This window comes from Sphaeramia orbicularis, chromosome 22 (genome assembly GCF_902148855.1).
Source record: "Sphaeramia orbicularis chromosome 22, fSphaOr1.1, whole genome shotgun sequence".
NCBI lineage: Eukaryota > Metazoa > Chordata > Actinopteri > Kurtiformes > Apogonidae > Sphaeramia > Sphaeramia orbicularis.
In genome coordinates this window covers 30,338,674-30,366,447 of record NC_043978.1, presented here as the reverse complement: position 1 = coordinate 30,366,447, position 27,774 = coordinate 30,338,674, and the positions used below count along the sequence as shown (strand labels likewise).

The window sequence follows — 27,774 nt, the reverse complement described above, 5'->3', positions numbered from 1 at the left end:
AAATGAAAGATCTGCTTTTATGTCAAATATTTGAGTATAGTTTTAATTTATTACAATTTTAATTTTCTATACCTAATATTTGGAACCGATATTCACTTTTAAAGTCTTTGAAAAGGTTCGTTAAGCATCTGTGTGTTATTTATGCAATAAAGTATATATATGTTTCAAATTGGATTTTATGTATTTTTTTGTGTTTTCTGGCCTTTTATGTTTATATAGTAGGTTAAAGTGAAAAGATAATAGGCAGATGATATAAATGAAGTTGTGCTGAAAAACAGATCCCAAACATGGGTATAGTAAACATTTGTTTATGTAGTATATAAAGGCAAAATCAAAAGGACTGAAAAACGAACAAAATAGGCTCAGACCCCTAAGGGTTAATATTTGAATGTTTCTGTCAACAGAAAGTACATTGTGCCGATTATTTTATTATTATTATTATTATTATTATTATTATTATTATTATTATTATTATTATTATTTTTAATACAACTTGGTTAAATTATTTCAGTGTGTGTAACAGTACGTTGTGAACATTTTGAGCACAATTTCAATAATACCACGATAATAATGATGACAGTTATAATTTTGGTCACAATAACCGTGATATGAAATTTTCATATCGTTACATCCCTAAATACTTGTAATAGTTATGGCAGCAATAGTGGTAATAGTTGAGACTTTGACATCATATATCCATTTTTTACTATTTGAATCCAGACTTTTGAAGGCTTTAAGGAAAATGAATTTGGTTTTTTGTAAACGTACTGCTATCCCCATATTCCCCAACATCCGCTGAACACTGGATTTATTTGTGAAACAGCCCATGAGGCAGCGGTGGGGGGGGGGGGGGGGGGGGTGCGGTTTAGAGGGAGATAGACTGTGTCTGCTTTGTCTCAGTTGAAGATTACAGTTGAAGATTTGTTGGGGCCCTGAGAAAAACACTTTGCAATTTTCCACCCTTCATGTGCACAGCTGTTTGCAGGTCTTACCCATCTCCTCCGTCCTTGTACTTTCTTGAACCGTCTTTGTTGGCTTCACTGTATTTGGAAGGTTATGCAGACATTACATGAACTTTCCCTCTCTGTGAACCCCTCCAGACATCCGCCACCCAGAGGAGCTGTCTCTACTCCGTAAGCCCCGTGATCCCAAGAAAAAGAAGAAAAAGTTGGAAGAGACAGAGGAGGATGACCTGGAGCTGGAAGGTCCACTGTTAACACCTGGATCAGGTGAGCAGCAGGACTTATTTGTATTAATGCAAAGTTTTCTTAGTGACACCTGCAGGAATCTGAAGAGTTGACAGAGAATCATCCCATACAATAACTACATCTTTAGTTTTTTAAGGTTCTAAGTCTGTTTTTTCAAGTAATTGTGAGGTATTTGGTTTTTTGAAGTAATTACGTAGCATCTGGTTTTATTTTTGCATTTCATTGTGCAAAGCAATAATTACCTTTCCCTCAAGCAGCAGGTTGAATAGCAGGTTCCTCAATTCTTTTTGTGTCTGATCACACTTATGGTCTGAAACCACTAAGATAACTCCAGATTGCTGCACCCTGCTCACAGTGACCAAATATGAATGTGTGAGTTTGAGGCCTGCATGGGATCTCCAGCCCTGTCTCCCAATTCCTTGGCAGGGAGGACGAAGAATGGTTGAGATTCCACACATAGTTGGTCACGCTGCCATTTTAAACCCAAACCAGGCTACACGACTGCAGTTAGACCGAGCCCTCCTCCCTCCTTCTGTCAGCGATGGGAGAGTTACAACCATGTGAGCAGGGAGGAGAAGAACAAAACAGGCTGTACTGCTGTCACAGAGTTGGCATTAACCAAAACTGCTAACACTAAGAGACAGCATGAATGGGACTCATTGTATGCATTTAGGCTCTTCTGTCCGCCAGCGTCTTAAATTTGGCTCAACAATGCACATATGCAATCTCTGAGGGCAAAAAGAGGTCTGCGCGAATTCTCTGAACTTATTGAACCATCCGAATTCATCCGAACTTACAACGTTTACAGTATACAGTGTTTCTTATAGAGCCTCTGTGCAGCGGGGAAAAGGGAGTTTCTAAATAATTCCATTTGGATATTAAATAGTCTCTCTGGTTGTCTCTAGATTTTAGTGAAGGCTTTCTTATTTTGAAGGACGTAAATGTCAGGGACAAGTGGAAAAGCTGCAGAAGCTACGGACAAAGTTCTATATTCTAGTGCACAGGTGTCAAACATGCGGCCTGGGGGCCAAAACCGGCCCGCCAGCGGTTCCAATCTGGACCATGAGATGAATATGCAAAGTGCAAGTTAGAGCATCAAACTCAAAAATAATATCATAATAACCTGTAAATCAGTGGTTCTCAACCTTTTTTCAGTGATGTACCCCCTGTCAAATATTTTTTCAGCCAAGTACCCCCTAACCAGCGTAAAAAGCATTTTTGGTTGAAAAAAATGACTTAAAACAGAGTGCTGTGCCATCAGTGTCTGATTTATTAAACTTTGGAACTCCATTTGTAGTACTGCCTCTTGAACTATTTGGAAATAAAAAGATATAACTGAAAAAAAAAGAAAGAAAGAATTAATTTAATTATAAATAAAGATTTGTGCACATAAAACATAAAAATAATTATCAACATAAAGTGTCCTCCTTTGGGATCATAGTAAAGATCTGTTCTCAAAAACATAACAATCTTCAAGATGCAGGTGGAATTTTGCCGGCTCTGGTTTGGCCTTGTTTGCCACTTGTCCCTCCGTGTTTTCAAAAGAATTACGCTTCAACCATGACTCCATTGTTTGAGTTGTCAGTGACTGACAGGTGATGCTAGGTGGCGTATGACAGGTTGGGTCGAACCATTCTGGTTTGGGGGAGACTCTGGGTTTTTAGGAGGATGAAATTGAACAGTCTATCGAATAAAAAATCATTTTATGAACTTATATATTTTCCTGAAATATTTAATTAATTTAATAATTACTTTTTTAAGGATTTTTGCATGGATGCTACTTTTTAAATATATTTTAAAATCTCACATACCTCCTGGAGTGCCTTCACATACCCCCATTTGAGAACCACTGCTATAAATAATGACAACACTTTTTTTCCCCCTTTGATTTAGTGCAAAAAACATTAAATTATGAGATGGGATGAATTCGTGAAATGCAAAAATAGATATTAAGAAATTAACAATCATTTTACTTCAGGTTCCACATGCAGACCAATTCAATCTCCAGTGGGTCAGAAAATTCCATCATAATAATCTATAAATACTCACAACTCCACATTTTTCTCTTTGTAAATGTAAATATTTTCATGTATTTACACTAAAACATTCTATAATTTCACAAAAAATGTGAATAAGCTGAACAAATGTGAACAACCTGAAATGTTTTAAGAACAATAAGCGCAATTTTAATATTCCGCCTGATACTAAATGTTGTGTGTATTTGTAGATCCACTGTGATCTGTACGTTCTAATGAACGTGTGTACATGATAAACTGAGACGGAATATTTTTAAAATTGCACTTTTCTTTCAGTTTGTTCAAGTAATTCACATTGTTTGAAAGGACAGTTTGTAGATGTAAACATTTTCATTGTTTAATTTTAGTTTTTTCACTGTAAAGAGATTGCAGGTGTAGAGAAAAGTTTGGAGTTGACATTATTTATATATTATTATGTTATTATTTTACTGGTTCGGCCCACTGCAGATCAAATTTAGCTGAATGTGGCCCCTGAACTAAAATGAGTTTGACACCGCTGTTCTATTGAGAAGCTAAAACAAGCTTAAAAACTCTGCAAATTGTACTAAGAGAAGCTACAACCGAACTAAAAATGTGAAAAGCCTTCTAAAAGAAGCTGCTAACACGCTAAAAACTCCACAAAATCTAATAAGAGAAGTCACAAACAAGCCAGTGAAGTCCTAAATTCCTGAGAGAAGATAATAAAGACGTGGGAGCCTCTGCAAGCTGTGCCAAGAGAAGCTACAAACAAGCTTAGAACTGCCAAAATTTACAGAGAAAAGCTACAAACAAGTGGAAAAGCTCATCAAATTGTGCTAAAAGAAGCTATAAAGAAGCAAAAGTGTCCACAGATTTTTAGAGAGAAGCTACAGACAAGATCAAAACTGCATAAAAATTTAAAAGAGAAGGTAAAAATACTCAAAAACTCCAGAAATAGTACAGAGAAAAATTACAAACAAGCTAAAAACTCAAAAAAATATATACGTAGTGAAGCTACAATCCACATAAAAACTGCAAATTCTATATAGTGAAGATGCTAATAAGCTAAAAACGTTATATTTGACAATGATGAGAACAACAAACACGACTGAATAATCAATGATGGCACTTTTTTTCCATCTAAAATTGACAAGTAAATGATCCCAACAATATACCATTTAAGAGTTAATCAACTATATTTTGCTTGACGCTATTTAATCATGTGGAAGCGGTGCTCTATTTCATTTTACTTGAACTACAGTTAAAATGACTGTGTAATGTGTCCGCATGATTAAATGGCATTTTAACTGTACTTTAAGTAAAACAAAATCAAGCATTTATTATCTCCTGACACTCGTAACTATAGTCAAATCTAGATCATTGTTCTTTTTATTTGTCTTTCATCATAATGTTACCACATGTCCACTTTGGTTATCGATCATTTCATATTAAAAGCACGCTGAAAACAAGTGGTGCCAGGCATAACAAACCCCGCCCCTCGCACATATGATAGCTTATTTTGGCATTGATCCAGCTGATGTCATCATGTCTGCGTGTGCTGATGTCATCAAATCAATCTATGTGCCAAGTTTAAAGTAAATTGAGACAAAATTGATGTTTTTATAGATGTGAAATTTCACCCATTATAAGTAAATGGGGGAAAATAAAGATTTAAAAAATTCATAAAAAATTTGAACTTTGACCTACTTTTCCCAAACTGTAATCAGATCTATTTTGGGTCACTGGCAATCTATAAACCAAATTTGGTGTGAATTCAACCAATAGTTTTGCTGCTACAGACATTTGAAATTTCCCCCATTATAAGTAAATGGGGAAAAAAAGATTTTAAAAATTCATAAAAAATTTGAACTTTGACCTACTTTTCCCAAAATGTAATCAGATCTATTCTGAGTCACCGGCAATCTATAAACCAAATTTGGTATGAATTTAATTAATAGTTTTGCTGCTACAGATATTTGAAATTTAACCCATTATAAGTAAATGGGAAAAGAAGAGATTTAAAAAATTCATTCAAAATTTGAACTTTGACCTACTTTTCCCAAAATGTAATCAGATCTATTTTGGGTCACTGGCAATCTGTAAACCCAATTTAGTATGAATTTAACCAATAGTTTTGCTGCTAGAGTGTTAACAAACAAAGAAACAAACAAACCGAACCAACAACAATGCCCCTTGCCTTCCTTTTGGGGGGGGCGGGGTAATAATGTCACGTGAAAAGAGGGATTGAAAGTGAATAAAAGTTGAAATGGCAGCTCTTGTTTATGAAAGCGGTGCATTCTGATCCCACCCAGAGTTGCCTCATCTCATTTCTTTGAGGGTGTGCTCCAGAGGCCTCTCCTCTGGTACTGATACATTTTGTTCCCAGTGGGCGACTGTTGTCACACTATTAGACGGTGCTGAGCATTAAAAGGAATGCACACAATCTGTTTACTGTCACCACTCTCTGCGTGTCTTCCCTTCCCTTATGTGTGCATATGGACACACACCCACTTCCTGCCGTCCTCCCTATCAGATCACATGCTCCAGTCACAGAGTGGATTCCATGGCCCAGTTGTAAAGCATGGTTCTGCCCCTCGTGGGGAAGGGCTGGCCGTCTCAACCCGGGTCTGCTGATAGGAATCACAAGGCTTTACAAAGAGGCAGCGATGCAATCAGAATCCCAGCCGTCTGCTCCTGAGGACTCCATGATTACGACGAGATGTTCACTGGAGCTCAGAGAGGCCTGTGTTTTCACTGAAATAAGGGAACTTAACTCCTAAAGACCCAAACCATCTACTGATCTAAACTGTTTAATACCTGTTGATCCACTACTTCTATCAATACATGGAAATAATCGGTGTAAAATACAGTTTGTCATCTTTTCGTGGTCATCAGATATGACCCATTTGGACGTTCAGAGGGTCTGTAGTGACCGTGGAAACACCATCATCTTCTACAACATTGATTCACCAGTAAAACCCATGGAGTTGGATCAATAAAAGTGGATGGAGACACTTTGTTTATGTTCATTTATTTATATCTTTGCTGTAAAAGTCACTTTTTCTTCAGTTTTCTCTGTTTTTGATATAATAACCCTCAACTTTAATCTGAGCTTTTATGAACATTTATATGGTCAGTGAATAAAATGTAGGAAAATACCAGATTTTCACTTAAAAAAACGTAATATTCAGAGGTTAATATTGTAATAGATGGTGATAGAGCACTTAAGAAAGGTGAAATCTGGAGAAAAAGTAGCACTGGATCTTTATGGGTTAATTATGAGAAATGGAATTAAAACATAAATGTCTAAAAGCCTGGGCAAAAAAAACACTTGTTTTATTGGCCTACCTTCACTGAGGCATCCTTTTGAAAAGCTTATACAACATCACAATTATTTCTGTCGTATTTTGGACACATAACGTTGCAGAACTTAGACTTGACCAACTGAAGCAACCCCAGATCATAACACAGGCACAAGGCACGATGGGTATTCACTTCACCCACAGTCATCACTCTGGAACAGGGTCAGTCTGGACTCATCAGACCACATGACCCTTCTCCACTGAAACACAGTCCAGTCTTTATGCTCTCTAGTAAAGTGATAGTTGATTAAGAAATGAGAATTAAGAACTTAAATATATTAATCACTGCAGTAATTATCCAGTAGCAGGATCTTGGTTATCGGAATCTTTTATTACAAATGATTATGAACTCTGGAGAAACCACATATTTGTTTAAATGGGTCATATTTTGCTAAACCCACTTTTATTAGTCTTCAGTACATTTATTTGTGTATTTGGACCCTAATAGTTCCAAACGTTTAAATTTGAACCCTCCATGTGCTGCAAAGCTATCTTTATATTCATTCCAGCAAAAATCGAGTGGATTTCTACAACCCATTTTATTTCCAGCTTAATTTGTTACATCTATAACTAGTTACCTATATAAGGTCAAGACTTCCGACGAACATTTCTCCGTGTATGACATAATTGTTTGTCAGCAGCAGCGGTTGTTGTCCATACTGAAAATATGTCCAAACTTTGACCAGTTCAATTGTTGGTTGAATGGGACAGAGCCTCACAGTCAACAATCTGGAGGGGGTGGGGTGTGAAGTAGCTCATTTGCATTTAAAAGGCCAGTGCTCAAAATGACCTTTCTGGTGTCATTACTCAGAAATAGGGTTGAAGATGGACCTGTGGAGTTGAATTAATGAAGAATTCGGACCCAAGCATAGCATTTACAGTTCATGTAGACCACAGGGAAATGTTTTAAAATGCATAATTCCATTTAAAAAAGCAAAACCTTTACCTTTTGCTCACATAGAGCCTGTCATTGTCTCTGTAAGTGAGATACTTGTAACAGAGTGCTACAGCATCAGAACCACTAAGCTTCCAACTTGTAATTTGATTACATGCAATTACCTCTTCTAGAAACACCTCTGCTTTTAGTCAGATAGTCAGTCTGATAACCTTTAACATTTCATCATTTTGGTATTTATTATCTTTTTTTTTTTAAAGACTTTGCAAATGAGGTGTTTAGCTGCTTATTTAATGTCACAGAACAAAGCATGAATATCTCTTTAAGTCCCTCTGAAGTGTTCTTATGATATATCTTGCACTATCCATGATTTATACACCAATATGTAACCCGACATGACAAAAGTCATTCCTTTATACACTTGATGCATCCATCTAAATACTTTCTTCAACTTTTATGCTGCTCCCACATGGTAATACATTCTGCCAGTTACAGACCATTTCAGATGACCTATGAACTCTGTAGCTTATAGTTGTTTCATCACTAGGTCATTATCTTCTTCTTTATGTTGATTTATCAGAGATGATACATACAGCATTGCCACCAAAGGGAAAATGTGATGCATATAAGACGTCTAGCTTCAGCTAATTTGCAGTCTTTGTCCCTGGTCAGGCTTTTGAATACTATGAAATAATATACTTAATACAATAAAAATACAATGTATACAATGAATAAATGCCATAAATTAATAAATACAGTGACTCATGTCAGACAACTGAACACAATGTAAAGGTTTTTGTACAGATTATGGGTCATTACTATACAGGAGGAGTTGACATCTCAGAGTAAACGAGGCTTTTCACCATAGCATAGCCCCCCAGGTTTATTGTTTTTACAGAAAATGCATAAAAATGTAAAACTCATGCAGTTGTTTCATGAGGAGTTTGAGATTATATTAACCACAGACCTTATTTCAAGCGTTTAACAACAACCCTTTCCAAACCCCATTAACATAACGGAACTGGAAGTGCAAAATGCTAACTCATTTCCAGGTTTTAACACTCTCTTGACGGAGCTTGTTAAACAAGTATAAACTATACAATGATTGCACCGACCTCAGAAGGAAGGCTGGATAAGGTCAAAAGGATATATGCCCAGTCATTTCCACTTGGCAACCGTTTTCCAAAACTGAACCTCAACCTCCATCTCTAAATGCACCGTTCAGGAAACTCCCTTTCCCGCCTGCATACTTATGTCAAGGTCTCTACACAATATGTCATTTCGAATTTAAGAAAAGTTCTCCTACCAACCCTCAGCTGATGTTGTGACTCAGACAGAGCCGCTATGGTCACAGCCGTGATGGCGGTCCGCTGAGTCCACTGTGCCCTAACGCGCCTGTTCTGTCTAATTATAACAGACCTCGGATTGGCAGTTTGTTAAATTAGTGCTGCAGTTTATATGTGCGGGGCCGGGTCACGTTGACTGGGTTTTCAATCAGTCGTGCTGTGTTGGATGGTTATGAATGGGTGGATGGAAAGGACATATCCTCACTAGTCATGCCAGGGTGATCTCCCACTGCAAAGAGGCTAAACTGAGTCATCCACTCTGAGGTTAGCGATTGGCAGCGTCTGTGGAAATGCCAAGGATCTCCTCGTACTTGTATTTCCCTACTTTTGTCTTTTTCTCTTCTGTTTCATTGTCTTCATAGACTTTAACCTGTCCACTTGATGTTTGTGTCCTTCAGCTGCTCTCCTTTCCTGTCTTTCTTCCTTTCTTTCTTACTTTTTCTCTTTTCATCCTAGCCTCTGAGGTAATATACATCGGACCTGTCAAAGGTAAGCTTCCCTCTTCCTCTGTCCCTGACTCTTCAGCACTGCTTCCTCACCCCTGCCTCCCCCTTTTCCTCCATACTACCCCACCCACCCCCACAACTGGAGTGTTGATGTCACATGACATCTGTAGCCTTCAGGTCTACCAGCCTAGTCACCTGACTGCTCCTCCAGGGGGGAGTCAGCTGATTCGGGTGGTCACATGATAGAGGCTTTGCCTTCCATTAGAGTCCAGCTCAATGCTCACTGATCCGGCTCGTCCAGGTCTGCTCACTGTGCCCGCTGGCTGCTGTGCAGGATAGTGGTTCACTTTTAGCTCATGAGTGGTTTGTTTGAGTAAATGGCAGCTTGTAAATGAGATGAGATGGTTATCAATAAACAGGTCGCATGCAGAAGGTTGTGTTAGTTTTATATTAGCTGTGTTTCTGTTAAGTTTGGCTCTTTAAAGTTGAAAGAAAAAAACTTGTTTTAAGCTGTCGTCAGTATGCACTTTTAGGCAATGTAATGGGTTGACTGGTATGAGGTCGAAGTACACTCACAGTCAGTGAAGACTTTGAGACCATATTTTTCAACATAATTTTTATTTTGGAACCCTAAACTGGAAGTTTTTCATGTGAATCATTTGTTTAGGATATTGGCATACAGAAACAAAAATCTAAAGTTTCAAGAATAATTTCAAAACAAAAAACTTAACAAAAGAAAATGGCACCTGCCAAACACAAAGTCACAACAATCAATACCGGGTATGGCCTCTGTTTGCTTCAATGCGGGTGGTCTATCGTCAAAAGAGCCTGTGGTGTTGTGGCGTTCAACCAGGTTTCTGATTGTGGGTTGGGAACAGCCCATAGGCCTGGCTATATCACTGGAGCTCAAACCGGCCTCCACCGTACCTAGTGCCCGGAAACGTTGTTCACGTGATAGACGTGGCATGATGCCGTTCACTGGACTAACAATGGCTGCCTTTTTTGGGCCTTTATATAGGCCTTCAAAACTAATCCTCAAATTGTGCAGATACCCACTGAGTATTGCTCAATGTGTATTTGGTCCACTTTTGCAAAGAGACCAACCCATGTGCAATGAACCGTGACAACATGACAACTCATCATTATCTCAACTACCCGAGCACTAAGTCATCAGTAAATTCACAATGAATAATTACAACCCCCCTACAAGTAGAAATATGCAGACGTTTCTACCTCAAAGTTTCTATTGACTGTCAGTATATTTACTAAAGGAACGATTGCATTCAAGTGTTTGAAAAGCTCAAACCCTGGGGTACTACAGAGTTGACTTGAGGTAAAACATTGATATTGACCCTCATCCATATGCATCGCATGCTGAGCTGCAGCAGCATATCAATGGAACAATAATGATATCACATCTACTTTAGGAAGTGTCCATATGCTTGCAAAAATGTAATAAAAGTTTTTGCACTCTATTGAAGTTGTTTTTCCTTTCTCCGATGAAGAGTTAAAGGCTTAATAGGAAATGGAAATACTTTTTAATGAGATGTTCTTATGTATTGAATATTTTTATTACTGAGCTGTTACCACTTCTAGAGAAGAAGTGGCAACTGTAGCAGTAGCGAGTAGCAACCCAGAGACCAAATTATTCCTCAGTCAAAATCAGACTATTTTTAGAGGCAAAGTATCAACTACATGCTCTACTTTAACTTTCTACTTTTTAACATTAACCACCAAATGTAAAATACACCACCGCCTTCTGACTATAGTCTTGTTTATGTGCTCCTAACCAGTTGATAATACTTAATGTTTTCTTCTTTGCAGTATGTTTGATTCAGATTTGCTCGAATTCTATGGAAACACAGCTATTATTGACATAGCTGAGACCATAGGAAAATACATACTGGTCCGTCATTCCATCTACATGCCTCAATGAGCAGCCTACGCAAAGCTGTGTGTACAAATCATATCAACAGGAGACACATTCATTTATTGACAACCCTCTCATGGTTTATATTTAGTCTTAGCAGCTCATGGTGGTCCACTCTGTCTCCACCTAAGCCCTCTGAGAATCCCCCATATGGGAGTATTTGGGAGTCGAGGCATGTTCCCGTTCTCTGTTTGTCTTTGGCTGTATTTGAGAGTCCGTAAACAGGATGAAGGGAGGTTTAGTCGGGTCGTGAATGGGCTGCCAGCTCTCACCTTAAACTTGGACTCCCCTGGGTATTTTGGATTCTACGAAAGACCGTACGAGAGATCGAAGTTCTCTCTCCGACCTTTTGAACTCAGCATTTGTTAAAAAAAAACCTTGAAAGAACCGCTAAATAACACCCTCCCCCGCGAGGAACTGGCCACAGCTTGCACCCATTTCTCATGACCTCAGCTCACAAACACAAACACACATGTGCACACTCCAAAACACAAACCAGGCCCTGTGCGTGGTTTCAGAGGGGACTTAGAAGTTTAGTCAGTGTTGCTTCTTGACCTTGGCTCTACAGAGGGAGAGAGGGAGGGAGAGTATGAGGTCAAAAAACACACAAGGCCAGCCAACAGGAAGCGCAAACATCTTCACTGTACTAGTTTGCTTATGTTGGCAGCATAAATGCAGACTAATTAAAGCCTGAAATTCAAGTGTAAATACACATATACAGCAGATTTTACTGTGAATACACTGAGGACTTTATTTATTTAGAGATTTTTAATTTCCAGTCATATATTGAATCTACAGTCGTGGAAAAAAATTATTAGAGCATCAAAAGTCATCAAAAACAATGGTTGTGCAATCAAGTACTAACTCCTGTGTGTATCATGTGACTAAAACAGACAGAAAAGAAAACATGGAATGCCTAAAAGCACTGTTTTTGTCACAGCTATTAATGTAAGAACTGAAGGGATTTTGGTTATTATCAAGAAAACATGGAAAATTGCTCAATATCAGCACTGAAATTAAACTTTTATGAGCTATTTTTGTTGTTATCATTATATTTTTCCAAACAAAAGTACCTTTAGTTGTACGAGGCATTAAAATGAACAAGAAATTGAAGAAAACAAGGGGTGGTCTAATAATTTTTTCCTGCAACTGTATATCCAATCTCTGCAACAGTCTGTCAGTTGTCAAAGATAAAAATCTATATTGAATCAGCTTTTTTTGAAGTTTTAGTTTCATTATAATAGACAAAACATAGATTCCAATGGTATATGTTTTGGTTCTGGTCCACATATCTCATATATCCCTCTGCTCCTCCTCTCCATTCTGTAGCGTATTGTGCACTAGTCTGCTGTGTGTAGTGCATTCCAGCAGGTTTATCGACTGTAAGTAAACGTGCGACCATGATCGTGTTGTGCATCATCTGCATGCTTATTCACATCAATCCCGCCATCAGCAGGACGATACTGTTGAAGGCACTCATCTGCGAAGTGCGGGCTGGCAGTCATGTGGTATTGTGGACCGCTCGCTGGCCTGGCTAGGCTGCAAGTGTGTGTGCGCTTTTTTGAGAAGTGTTCACCCTTTGTGCACCTCTTTGACTAGAAACAGGAGACTTCATCAGATTGGAGTCCACGTGAGGCAATGAACAGAATGTAGTTTTTGTTTTTTGGAGTTAGACGTTTTCCTGCAAGGGACTGACTGTGGCTTTGTGTTTCCAGGGAGCATCTACTCCAGTCCGGGATTGTACAGTAAGACTATGACACCCACCTACGACTCCAGGGACGGCAGCCCCCTCTCGCCAACCTCCGCCTGGTTTGGGGACAGCCCCCTGTCTGAAGGAAATCCCAGCATCCTCGCTGTCAGCCAACCAATCTCCTCACCAGACATCCTGGTCAAACTGTACAAGCCCCAGTCCCTGCTGGACAAAGCCAAAATCAACCAGGGGTGAGACGAGCTTTGCTTAGTGGTTTAGTGGTTTGGTTAAACTGCTTAGAGTAAGAAATGCTGCAGCTGATTGTAGGATATTTTAGGGTGTGTAGCTGGTTTGTTGCAAGACACTGTGTTTGCTTTCAATAAAATTATCTCATTAGATTGTTTCTGTTTTTCTAAAAGGCCAGTTCTGTTTGTCTGCACAGGTGGCTGGACTCATCCAGGTCTCTGATGGAGCAGGATGTAAAGGAGAATGAGGTGCTGCTGCTGAGGTTTAAATACCACAGTTTCTTTGACCTCAACCCTAAGGTACGTCCAATGGGAAAGCATTGTATTAGCAGAAACTGAGTCTGAAGCAGAACCTCCATCCAAAGTACCTGGAATTTTAAGTCCCAGAACTCTAGTCCCAGGAACTACAGGGTTCTGTCAGGCTCTTGGTTGGCTATGTTTCCATTGTGGTTTGGAGACCCACGAAGATTACATAAGTCTGTCCCCTGATGTGTTAAACAACAACAGCAGTTTGTTGCAAGCCCCCACTCCCAGAGTTCCTGAAGGATAAAAAAAACATACTGCCCCCAGAGCAGGGATGTTTTTGCAAATGGGAAAAATTTATCTTCAACACTTTGTGACAGAGAGGCTGTTGTTGTGTTGTTGTGAAAGGGTCTTTTTTAACCGTAAGTATTTTTATTGTTTAAGCCTGGCCAAACTGCAACTGAAAACTGAAAGTATAACTGAAGAGTGTGCAAATCATGATTTCCTTTTGGGATGTAAACGCTAGTTTCATTCATTCTGCTGCCATAATCACCATCCATATTTTTCACTCCTTATATTCTAAATCTCTTCCGGCAGAAAGCACCAACTTTTTGAGGGTAAAGTCCCCAGACCTAAATCTAGACCCTTGTTCTTTCATTGAGTTCCTCTGAAGGGTTGTAGTTCCTGGAGGATGTTTCTTCTCTAGAAACGTAGCTTTACAAACCTTCATTTGCAGCATTTTTGAGCACATGTGCTTTGTATCATTCCAGCTAAATGAAAGTATCTGAGCCAGTAGTACAGTCCTTTGTTTTTTTATAGTGAGTGTGTGTCTGAGTGTGTTCACTGTTTGTGTGTTCACTCTCCACAGTATGATGCCATCCGAGTGAACCAGCTCTATGAACAGGCCAAGTGGGCCATCCTGCTGGAGGAAATTGAGTGCACAGAGGAGGAAATGATGATGTTTGCTGCCCTGCAGGTAAGTCAGCTGTGTGTTTGTCTGTTTGTGTTGTGCCTGAACTGTGTTCTTCTGGTTCAGCGTTGCTTTGTTGCTTCAGTGTCTGAAATATGAAGATCTGCAGTCCCTTGCTCATTTGGCAACAGGCACTTTTCCCCCCTCAACTGTAAGCTAATGAATTGGTTGGGCTTTTAGCCCAAAGCTGAGCCATGAGGCTGCCTCTTCTGCTGTGGTATGCATACTCAACCTGAGGTTTTGTACTTTGTTGCAGAATGAGATAATAGGAGCATTATCACACATTCCCACTGGGATCCTTGGTATGACTCAGTATAAATCTTATTGCTCTATTTCTGAGTCACTCTAGAGCACAAGAGTCATTATCAGAGCAGAAATGTTTCATATGAATAATTTATTACAAATTGACTTGAAAGACATGGATACATTTACATCACTTAGAGTGATTTGTCACTGTGATTTTCAGACATTGTTAAACATTGTACTATGTGAGTCATGTCCTCCCATGGTTTAGGACTGAAGGATACACGAAAACAAATAATATGGGAATTATTTTGATAGATACTATGCTTTTGATTTAAAATTAGATTTTTTCCCCAGTGCGTTATGTCTATACCAAACATGTACTCACCTTTACATATGGACAATCTGATCTGTTTGGCAGGTTGTTTCTGTAGCACTACAGAGCTCCATTTCTCATGAGATGTTATGACACATTTCATCTTTTTTAACAAAAAATTAAAGAGAATTATGATAGTAAATGCAAAAATGTTGTTTAAAGTGTAATGGCTGATTTTTGAGTTTGAGTGGAAGTTGAAGAATTTGTGATTTTAACCATTTCTTTCTGATCAGAGAATGACAAATACATTGCAAACATTTAAGGAAATATATAAATTTAGTGGCTAAATTATTACGGGAAAATCACCAAAATATGGAGGCATAAAATTTTGTAAAGCCAACGACATATTAAGACATTTGCAAGTAAAGTCTAAAGATGATAAAATTCTGATATTTCATATAGTAAAGTTACTGTGCATGCTGACCATGGTCCACTGCTGGTAATTCAGATAATGGATCAGTCGCTCTGATAATCCGAGTTCATGTAATCCATCCTAACATCTTAAAGCAGACCTGAGCATTGTACGGCCCAGTAGCATGAGGTCAATGGCAAATTTAAAGTCAGTGTAAGTATATATCACTAGCATGTTGACCCATGGGGAACCACGGGTCATATTAATACTGATATCTAGGGACTGAGGTTAGTAGATGTGTCATTCCTGTTTTTAACTTAATTTCCCATCATGCAGCGTGGTAGTGCACTTCCCGTCAACCGTCATGGGCAAACCAACGTGATTGTAAGGCTATTGTATTCCAAAATGACTAGTATCTCCTAAAATATTGGTCATATCAACTTGCTGAGATATTTAATGTGGAGATGGGACTATTCCTCAACTGTAGGTGCCAAATTGGCCAGTTTAAAACATCTCAATTTCTCAGAACTGTGCAGACACACACACACAGATGCTCTGACACCTTCCACTATTATGATATAGATTGTAATAGATGCAACCAATACAACGGCACTGCTTTTATTTTGAAGGATCTGCTAAATTATCATTTTTGCACGTACTTTCCATACTTAGCATAAGGCTTGTGCACTGATTGGTTTGTTGGTCAGTTTTAGCCCCCGAAGGTGTCAGCTAACGCCAAAAAAACAGACAGATTGATTCAGAATGTAGATTTTTGACAAGACATGGACTTTTAAGTATTTATTTACTGAAATCAGAGGTAAAGAAAAAGAAAAGGAACTGAGATACGCAAACAAACAAAGCTGGATGCATTTATTGTTTTTCGTGTAAAGTTAATGAAGCTGGTTTTGCACATTTTTGTGAATATTCGTTAAATAGTTGTATTCTGAGCTCCACATTTCCGTTGCATCATTGTATCATTTCATTTACAGTTTTTTTTTTAGAGATATACTGTATATTGAGTGGAGCTGCAAGTATATTGATCCGGCCCTTAACTACTATCAAAGTTTCTCACGTGACCCCATAAGAAAATGAATTGCCTACCCCTGCTTTAAAGGAAAAATACCATTATTGTAAGTCTATATAAGATTTTAAGTGTATAGATGTGAGACCCTGTTGCTCCTCTGGGTTGCCCCTCGTACCCAGGGGGTGGTGGCCCTGCTATTTCTGACCGTCATAAACTGTGGGTGCCAAGACCTGAGGACGCCATCCTGTCCTCACCTCTGGGGTAATTATAGAGCATCTGAGGCCACGGGAGCCCGTACCTCCGCTCAGACCACCCACCCCAAAAAGACCCCACCTCCTAGACCTGCTTACATTCCTGTAAAAGCCCGCCGACACTCTGAGGTGTTGGCCGCGCTTCATCAGACTGTTTAGAGTTACACTTAGCCGGTGTGGATTACTGTTCTATTAGAGCCATGCTAATCCAGGCGGGGTGTTTAAACCAGGGGATACTCTGTTGCTACCTGTCTGTTAGCACTGCCGTACTATGTTTCAGTGGGGTAGTATGAGCTCAGAGCCTTCGGTCTAGGGTTTCACTAGTGGGCAGAGATTTACTCAGGAAGTTGGCTAAAGAGAGTGGAGACGAGGTGCTAAATAAAGAGCAGTGATTGTCCACATCCATGTTGCTGGCTTGTGTTAGCATGCAATCACCTGAACAGTCATGATTACCTCATTTTATATATAGAAATGAGGTAATCTGCCTATGAAAGAGATACTGGGATTGTACCGAACACACAAACCGAGACATTCACGCACATTTACAGTCGCGGAAAAAATTATTAGACCATCAAAAGACTACTTTTCCGTAAAAAGTAATTTTATAATAGTAATCTTATTTTGTTAAATAAGACATAATTATTTACTGTTTTGAATAGTGAACTACAGGGTGTCCCATAAGTCTCCATACATAGGAAAAATAAACGTTTCTTGACATAAACCATTTTTATTTATATAATATGCTCTATATGACTGCCATTTTGTCAGGAACACATTTCAATGCGTGTCCTCCACTGCTGAAGAACTATAAAGAAGAAATATAAAGAAATACATGTTAGAACCATATGTGTTATGTCTCCTATGTATGGAGACTTATTGGACACCCTGTACACTAATCAGCTAAAACATCACAGAAGAAGTGGTGATAATACTGATTATTTCATTACAATAGCACCTTTCACTGGATTGGATATGTTATAAGAAAATAAGTTTGCAGAGGCTCAAGGTAGCCTATAATGATGCATTGAGGTTGCTGCTTCCTGTCCCTCGATGGCATAGTGCCAGTCAACTGTTTGTGACCACAGGAGCGCCAGCTTGTGAGGCACTATTAAGACAGTTGATGTTTAGTTTTATGTGTCGCCTGGATGAATCAGAGAACCACATTATAGAAGCTCTAGTTAGCCCCCTGAAAAGCTGCTATCGTTTTACCTCTAAACTGAGATGGTATTGGTGCAATAGTTTGTATATTTTATAATGTGCTTAATTTTTTTTAATCTCCTTTTTATTCTTTTTTTATCTTTTTTATTTTATTTATTCTGTATGTTGTGTGCTTGTGGTTTATGGACCTGTGTCTGCAATAAAGTTTATTATTGTATTAGAGTTGTGGAAGAAATTATTAGACCATCAAAAGTCATAAAAAAACAATGGTTATGCAATCAAGGACTACCTCCCGTGTGTATCATGTGACAAAAACAGACAGAAAAGAAAACATGGAATGTCTAAAAGCACTGTTTTTGTCAGGACAATGCCATAGCAATTGATGTAAGAACTGAAGTGATTTTGGTTATTATCAAGAAAACATGGAAAATGGGTAGAAATCAGCTCTGAAATTAAACTCTTATGAGCTATTTTTGTTGTCATCATTATATTTGTTCAAACAAATGTACCTTTATTTGTACCAGGTATTAAAATGAACAAGAAATTGAAGAAAACAAGGGTAGTCTAATAATTTTTTCCGTGACCGTATGAACATGAAACTGTAATTCCATCGAATTCTCCGAAATTTGTCACAAGAAAATATTTACATGTTTGTGTCGACTCCTGTTACATTCATGGAGATCAGCAGTAGGGGCATGTTAATGGTGGTTAAATATTCTAACATCAAATTCTAGACATTACATACCCTGGCAAAATTTGTAAATGTCTATCATTCTTTGGTGAAAATATGAGTGATCAGGCAAAACAAATTTATTTTATTTTAAATGGGATCCAAATAAAACTACAAAGCATGTAAAATTAAAAATAAAAAAATAAAAACACAATTATTAAATAAAACATAACAATAGAGAAAAATTTACAATATTTCACAAATTTTGTTAGGGTATGTAAACTGATGAGCACAATTGTAATGGAAAATGCTATGATTTAAACAGTAGTTAATAGTTATCAAGTGCCTGTCCTGAGATGTAAAATAATTCAAATTATTTTGATATAGCATAGGGTGAAATGCAGATGTATCACTTGGATAAAGGCACAAGTAAATACTTAATCTGTCATACAGTGTCTTACCTTCTGCGGGTAAAAATATCTAAAACAGATGTACATTTTGTTAACATGATTAAATTACATCTATAAAAAGTGTTATATCCCATTTATTAAGCTAAAAATGACTGTGTGTTGTAGTGCACTTATCAAGCACTTATCTGTTATATGTTGTTTATTATTAGAAAGATATTTGACCATATGGCTTAGAGGCTTGTGTTACTATTCTAGCCAATTATTCCAGGAACTGATTTGATGCATGTTTATTTTTATTTTATGACATTGTGTTGAGGTTTCATTAATTAACAATCTAGAATTAAGAATAATTAAGAAGCTCATTAACGTAATATTTCATCTATATTGCCAAAGCGGTGAGTTGAGCTTTTTTCCAGTTTAGAAATAAAGTAATTCATAAATTTTTGTTAATATTTTAATCATACAGTCTTTCATTGTACAGCATGTATACAATTGTGTTATCATAGACTGAAATCAGAGCAAATAGTCATTTCAGTTTAGTTTATTTTTATTTTTTTGACCTTCTTGTAAAGTAGATTTTTTAAAAACAAAAAAATATATGTATTTTTTTTAAGTAAATTGGGGATTTTCTTTCTAATACCTTGTGTTAATATAGTATAATATTGTTTTTGGTTCGATTTGTTTATTTGTTAACACTTTAGCAGCAAAACTATTGGTTGAATTCATACCAAATTGGGTTTATAGATTGCCAGTGACCCATGAATAGATATGATTAGATTTTGGGAAAAGTAGGTCAAAGTTCAAATTTTTTATGAATTTTTGAAATCTTTTTTTTTTCCTATTTACTTACAATGGACAAAATTTCAAATCACTACAAAATGTAAATTTTAACTTAATTTACTTAAAATGTTGCTGAGATATAGAGATTAATTCTAGACATCACTCTGCAAAATATCTAAACGATAGCTTGTTGTTGAAATGTTGTTTTTCTTTTCCCATTTACTTATAATGGGCAAAATTTCAAATCTCTATAAAAACATCAATTTTGTCTCAGTTTACTTCAAACTTGGCACATATATAATTTTGTGTGAATATGGATGAAAGAGTGGATCGATGCCAAAATAAGCTATAATATGTGCGAGGGGCGGGGTTTGTTGTGACTGGCACTACCTGTTTCATTGTTTATTTGCTTAATCTGTTTCCATTCTATTTATTCACACCATCTTTTCCACCACTCCCAAATATAAAAACATAAAGCTTATTTTTTTTTAATTTCTCAATCTTATTTCACCCATTTGTCTTTATGTGCAGATTGGAAGTGCACATAAAACCACTGGATTGAAACCCATGTAGTATAAGCAGCAGTGTTTGTTGGTGTCATGCAGAGCCCTTTGTCCCACATTCTGTAACTTTAGCTGGCTCAGCCTTTGCATATCTCCATCTCAGTGTCTGCCTCTGTATCGCTCACTCTCTCGACAGCTGTTCATTCATATATCAGAGGGGGACGGGCGATGGGATGAGTGGACATTATAAATACCATTTGTCAACAAGTTGTATTTAGTGTCTGACTCACACTTAAGGAGAAACCGTACTCAGGTTTTTGAGGAATGGCTGATGAATTAGTGTTTCCATTGTTACCAGAACGCCGCCCTGTATCTCATCTTATTGGCCCCAGTCTCACATATGTTCCCAGTAAAAACACATTTATAGCCTGTTTCAGTTCAAAGACGTGCTGGGAACATATTGTCCAGACGGTACTGCATCTTTTCTCAGTGTGAATCATCATCCACAGTCACTTCACTCTGTCCACGTTCTGAAACTACAGTTCTTTCATAGTCATTAGTCATGTTTTATGTAGGCTTTCATTTTAGGAGGACTAGTAGGAGTCTGTTCATTGAGAAAAGCAATAAGTATAATACAGGAGTTTCTTTAAAGGAGTGATATTTAGCTGTTTTTAAATGGAATTATGCATTTTAAAACATTTCCCTGTGATCTACATAAACTGTAAATGCAATGCAGGAAATGTTGATACTGGCACAATGAACAAATGATTGAATTTTGGTGGCGATCAGGGGGGTGGGGGTGGGGGGGTGGGGGGCAGATTTTTTGTTTGTTTGTCTGTTAGTAAGATTACTCAAAAAGTTATGGAAGGATTTTGATGAAATTTTCAGGAAATGTTGATACTGGCACAAGGAACAAATGATTAAAGTTTGGTGGTGGTGGTGGGATTCTTTTCTAATTCAATCTGTTTCCATTGCATTTACCCAAATTTACCTTTTATCAATACCTCAAATTTTCCACCTCTTCCAAGTGTAAAAACTTCGCAATACTTTAACTCTTCACTTTTAATGCATAAATTTAAAATGTGCAAAAAAAACCCAAAAAACAACCCACACCCGTTGTTCCATCACTGTTAAACTCAACAGCACAAACTGGCAGCACTTGCTAAAATAAATGCCAACAAGTGTTATAGGTATTTATACGGCAATTATCACAAACTAATTCCTTTTTATTGGACAAAGGTGGAGGGTTTATGCACTGATAGCACACAGAGCAGGAAACTTTATAGAAATCAGTAAAACTGTTGAAAAAGCTGTGAGTGCAGCTGACAATGGCTGGAAATGTACTGTATATCTCCATCTGCTTTCTTGATTTTTGTCAAGTCAGTGCCTTTGACGGGTTGTTTTCCACTGGATGGAAACATAATCATAACTGGGAAATTATAGGTTTAGTACCTCCAACAACGCTGTGAGGAGAAAACGCAGAACTTTGGCAGAGCTGCAGGATTTGCTACAAACTGCTTCTGTTTTCTTACACCTCATTTGTGTGTTAAAGTCAGATGTTAAATGTTTTCCTCTTTTGCTGTATTTATATGCATATCTTAGGTAAAAGATGAGGAAAAGGTTAAAAGAATAACTTACTTTATTAACCCTGTCAGGGAAAGTCGGTATTTTAACCTAATATACACGTGTACCCATTAGTTAACATTAGCATCAGCATATACACTACAAATAAAAAGTTAAGGATATTTTAAATTTTTGGCCTTTTTTTTTTTCAGTTGGGATTATTGCACAGCGCTTTTTACTATTTTGTGTGTGAACTGAATTGAAACACATTTTTTTAATGACCAGACAGTTTTATTTCCAAATGGCAAAAATAACAAAAAAAAAAGACAAAAAAAATTAAATATCCTTAACTTTTTGTTTGTAGTGTAGGTCACTTACTGCCATTGAAGACACTCAAGGACTAACTCTAGATCTTCATCAGTCCTTAGGTCAAGGGCACTGGCAGGAAAATAAACCTTTATGTACCTGGACTTTAATATTTTGGGTATTTGTGGGGGGGTGAGAAAACAAGAGAAAACACATATATAAAGATATGCTTTTATGTCAAATATTTGAGTATAGTTTTAATTTATTACAATTTTGATTTTATATACCTAATATTTGGAACCACTATTCACTTTTAAAGTCTTCGAAAAGGTTCGTTAAGCATCTTTGTGTTATTTATGCAATAAATTATATAAATTTTTCAAATCGGATTTTATCTTTTTTGTATTTTTTTTTTGTCCTTCTATGTTGTAGGTTAAAGTGAAAAAATAACAGTCAGATGAGATAGATGAAGTTGTTCTGAAAAAAAAAAAAGATACCAAACATGGGTATAGTAAACATTTCTTTATACAGTGTATAAAGGAAAAATCAAAAGTACTCAAAAACAGCCAAAATAAGCTCTGACTCCTAAGCGTTAAGCCACCATCAACCGTTGTACATCACATTATTTAAGACTGAATTTAATCATGTTTTATAGAATTCTCAAAGCACATTTATGCATCTTTGTTTTTCTGTATTTGTTTTTTTTTTTCAGTACCACATCAACAAGCTGTCCATCATGTCCTCAGACAACCACATGAACAACAGTGAGAAAGAGGTGGATGAGGTGGACGCAGCCCTGTCAGACCTGGAGATCACTTTGGAAGGAGGAAAGACGTCCAACACACTGGTACGACACAAATATTCAAGCTTTTCATTACATGTACTCGACTCAATTTTTTGTTTGTTTTTTGTTTGTTTTCTAAGCTTATTTGTGTGAATTTGTTTTGTTGTTTCAGATATTTTTTATTGCGAAGCCTTATCATAGTACAGACTTGACACCCCCTGATTGGCCACATTACGCTTCATTTTTGATATCAACATAATAAACGCACAATCAGAAATGAAAAGGAAACATTGTGAATTTCTTTTCTTAATTCATAGTTTTATCTGAGGCAAAAATTAGGGTTTTTTCCACTTCTGACAGTAATTTTATTCATTATTTCGCTGAAATGCTGTACTGTTTCTGTTCAGTCAAAAGCACTAACTGAACCTGGATTATACTTCTACAGAATCCTGCCTGACTAAGAAACCTCAGACACATGAAAAATATATTTATATCTTCTCTAACACTGATATTCAACTGGATGCCAATTGCATATATCTTTTATCCATGAAATTGTTAGTTAATGCTAATCAGTCTCGCCATTAAAGGAATGAATGAAGAGTTTCTTCAGCTCCCAGACAGCAGCAGTGATAATAATTATAATATAATTCTATAATAATCCATCCCCTGTGATTCTGCAGTGTTAGAGGAGGAAGTCTTCTACCCACATAGATGTTTACATCCTTAATAGGAGCGTTGGGAAAGGCTTTGCTGTTTTGTTAGTGTAGAATATGGAGTCAACCTGTCACTAATTTTTATTTTAATTCTTTCGGTTGGTGAAATAAGTATTTGTGGCCTGAAACGGATGAGAAAGCCCTTCACCCTGCATCCATTGTAACTGTCAGATGTATTACTGTTTTTTTTATTCTCCAACGCTACACCTGTCTAGCTTTTAAACCACACTATGACATTTTCAACAATGTCAATGTGAGGTATTCCACAGGAAGTATTAGCAAATTTCTCATATAATACTAAGGAAATATCAGAGTAGTAGAATTTGAATGAAATTTGTTCAGTAAAATCTAACATTCTGTGTTTATTACCACTTACTTCAACTTACTTCAACTATTTATTTGTAAATAGTTCATTATTTATTGATATCTTATTGTATTTTGAGCTAGTGGTCAAATCATTTTCCTTGAGTGGGTACATAAAGTGTATCTTATGCTAAAAAAAAAACCTTATGTTTTAACTTGCAACTATTTTATCTTTAAGCGCTGTTTGAAGCTGAGCAAATACTAAAAGAAACATCACTAATGTTGGACTGATTTTCTTCGTTTACTTGCTAAGTGTATGTTAAACCTGTTAGCATTAGCATCTTACATCGAAGTTTTTATTGATCAATTTAACACTATATTGTTAGTGTAAAAGTCAAACCCACATTCTAGTCCTTCCTGTCATCTTCTCTCTGATATTTTGGAACTTTGTCCCCCTGAAAAAAGCAATTAATAGATTTATATTTAAGTGGCTGACTGTCATAAACTACTGGAAAAATACTATTTGTATGTTATGCCTCTTAGCATTAGCATCTTACATCGAAGTTTTTATTGATCAATTTAACACTATATTGTGAGTGTAGCTGTCAGATCCATATTGGAGTGTTTTCTGTCATGTTCTCTCTAATATTTTGGAACTTTTTTCCCCACAAAAAATAGCAATTATTAGATTTATATTTAGGCGGCTGACTGTCATAAACTACTGGGAGATATACCATCTGGATGCTAAGCCTGCTAGCATTAGCATCTTACATCAAAGTTTTTATTGATCCTTTTAACACCATATTGTGAGTGTAGCTGTCAAATTCATATTCTAGGTCTTTCTGTCGTGTTCTCTCTGATATTTTGGAACTCTTTTCCCACAAAAAACAGCAGTTATTAGATTTATATTTAAGTGGCTGACTGTCATAAACCAATGGAAAAATACCATCTGGATGTTAAAAGCCTGCTAGCATTAGCATCTTAAATCGAAGTTTTTATTGATCATTTTAACACTATATTGTGAGTGTAGCTGTCTAATATGTATTGTAGTACTTTCTGTCATGTTCTCTCTGACATTTTGGAACTTTCATCACAACTAAAAACACTAATTATTAGATTTATATTTAAGTGGCTGACTGTCATAAACTACTGGGAAAAACACTATTTGTATGTTAAGCCTGCTAGCATCTTACATCAAAGTTTTTATTGATCAATTTAACACTATATTGTGAGTGTAGCTGTCAGATCTATATTCTAGTCCTTTCTGTCATGTTCTCGCTGATATTTTGGAACTCTTTTCCCACAAAAAACAGCAATTATTAGGTTTATATTTAAGTGGCTGACTATCATAAACTACTGGGAAATTATACCATCTGGATGCTAAGCCTGCTAGCATTAGCATCTTACATCAAAGTTTTTAATGATCAATTTAACACCATATTGTGAGTGTAGCTGTAATCCATATTCTAGTTCTTTCTGTCATGTTTTCTCTGATATTTTAGACACCCCCCCCCCCCCCAAAGAAAGGAAAAAAAAGAGCAATTATTAGATTTATATTTAAGCGGCTGACTGTCATAAACTAGTGGAAAATTACCATCACAGGCTAGTAGGCATCCTCAAATGAACAAACAGCATGTTGTTCTTAGTCTCAGTAAAGAACCTCCATGCTAAATTCTGAAGTTTTTTTGTTTCTGAAACATGTCAAATTTGTCTTTTCTGTCCAGACTTTGTGGATATCTGGTGCCAGATCTTACCAGTTTAATATGGCTGTTGTATTGTTTTGACTTTCTGGTGGTTTTGGTGGTTTCTCCTCCTTTCATCAGCTGTATTTAACCTCCATAGACACTGCACACTGACCCAGGGGAGGGGAAATCACAGTGAATTTTAGTGGAAGTGCAACATTTCACACTTATTCATGAAACCTGTTTCTGACAAAGGTCTGTGAGTGCTACATAATTTGACTCTTAACTAAACAAAAGCAGCGTTTTATATGGTTAGGTTTAAAATATACACATTCATTGTCGGAGCTGCCCCGCCTTAAGAACGTGTGAAGTTTATACAGCTTATCAGAGGAAACTGAGCTTTGAGATACAGCATAAAAAGTGTTGTTTTAGCACACACGACTGACTGATGACAGTGACAAAGTTGAGCATTTGGTTCTTGTTTAGATTTAACCCTTTCATGCATACTGGTCTCTACAGTGGACAGCTATTCTACAGCTGTTCTCTTGTATATTCATGGGTTTTGCTGTTTTAATTCCATATCAGCCAACACAGTGGACACTTACGCATATGTAACTTTGCTGTTCTTGATAAACCTGATCTGCAGTAACATGTTTGAGTGTAAATCAATTGTTATTAGACTGTAATTATCATTTTTTCTTTAACAAAATGTTTTTTTTTGTATATTATCTCCATGAAGTGAGTAATAGCTAGTATTAGAGTATATTTAAATATGAGAAAACATCAAATTAGCAGCATTAAAAGTGTTTATATTTCATAGTTTTCACTGTATATCAGTAAATACATGTTTCTTTGCGTCAAAAATTAAATGCATCGTATCCATTTGAGTGGACATTTTTGCAGCTCCGTGAAAAACAGGTTCATAAAAAGCTGTCAATTGCATTTTTTTCATGCCTAAAGAGGAATAAAAACGGGGGGAAAAATCATGATTAAGGTTCTCATAATTCATGCATGAAAGGGTTAATAATGTCCTATTTTGTTTGTGTGTGTTGTATATTTTATCTAAGTATTTAAGTTGAACCTCACTGTGTAAATATCGTTATTTGTGCTTTTAATGACAATAAACATTCTTGAATCTTTTTTTATGCTGATGTATTTAACAGTATTTTGGTTCTGTATTCCCCCAGGGTGACATCACATCTATTCCTGAATTAGCAGACTATGTCAAAGTCTTCAAGTAAGTCCACATTCACACCAGCCTGTTGTGCATGCGTTATTCTCCATTTGTTTACCTGTGTTCTTTTTATATTGTGAAACTTTACCTTGTTCAGTCAGAAACCGAACACGTCTGCAGGTCTTTATTCAGTGTCATAAATTCTAGGCCTTGGAACTGATAAAATAGGTATAACTTTGTATGTTTGAGCCGCAAAGGTTGTATTTGTTTTTGTCAAAGTCAGTTTAGCTCCTCTGTTGAAAGTTTGTATTTCTGATGTTATAAAATTTGAAACCTTCCCCTGAATTTGGTATGTTTTCAACACTGCTTTGTCTATTCAATATTCAGTCCACATTTACAAAAAGGGTCAAATGAGTGTTAGGCCACAGTCCAGTTCAATCAGATTCAGTTTTATGTACATAGCCTGATGTCACATATGAGAGATTCTATGTAAAATAAAACACATTCCGCCCTTAGACCCATTTTACAGCTGACGGAAAACTCCTCCAAAAAGCTTTAACAGGAAAAAAAATGTAAAAACTTGTAGAAAAACCACAGAGGAATTATCCAAAAGAAGCAGGGCAGATGAGACATGAAATCCAGATGAAACTCACTTTTTCGTTACAATCTGAGGAAACATTGTTTGAATGGAAGTGTCTCTCCCAGGAAACAGTATGTCAATGGAGAACTGTACCAATTCCAGTATAATTCCTATAAATATAATAGTATCAAACATTTTATACGGACGTTTTTTACTTGACTGTTTTTTTACACTTGCATTGTTTTTTTACACTTGCATTGTCTTTCTTACTTTACTGTTTTATACTTATACTTCGTGAATGTTTAATTGATGTGCGTAACTTACTTTAGCATCTTACAGAATGTAAAACCACATTTCGTTGCAATGTACAAAGGTATTTTGCAATGACAATAAAGTCTATTCTATTCTATGTGTAATCTTTACTTACCCATAATATGAATTAAATGTAACAGGAAGAAAGATGAGATCCACAGAGAAAATAACAAAAAGCACTAACTGCTCCAGGTCGGGTGTTGCGTGACTTCATTCTCCTCAATGACTAAGAATGTCTCGGAAATCAGTATGTTGTGATAA

The 27,774-nt window shown here is 36.7% G+C and overlaps 1 protein-coding gene across 4 annotated transcripts in view; it reads left to right on the top strand.

Moving 5' to 3' along the window:
* The window catches only part of fermt2 (FERM domain containing kindlin 2), a 127,280-nt gene that overhangs the window by 75,171 nt on the left and 24,335 nt on the right, over positions 1–27,774 (top strand). For 2 of the 4 annotated variants that reach the window (XM_030127172.1, XM_030127171.1), the window contains exons 4-10: positions 1,101–1,229; positions 9,262–9,294; positions 12,897–13,122; positions 13,314–13,416; positions 14,228–14,335; positions 22,678–22,812; positions 26,635–26,684. In XM_030127172.1, the coding sequence (XP_029983032.1) occupies positions 1,101–1,229; positions 9,262–9,294; positions 12,897–13,122; positions 13,314–13,416; positions 14,228–14,335; positions 22,678–22,812; positions 26,635–26,684 (784 nt within the window). The remainder of the gene's footprint in view (positions 1–1,100; positions 1,230–9,261; positions 9,295–12,896; positions 13,123–13,313; positions 13,417–14,227; positions 14,336–22,677; positions 22,813–26,634; positions 26,685–27,774) is intronic. The other 2 variants (XM_030127175.1, XM_030127174.1) reach the window with 1 other exon arrangement.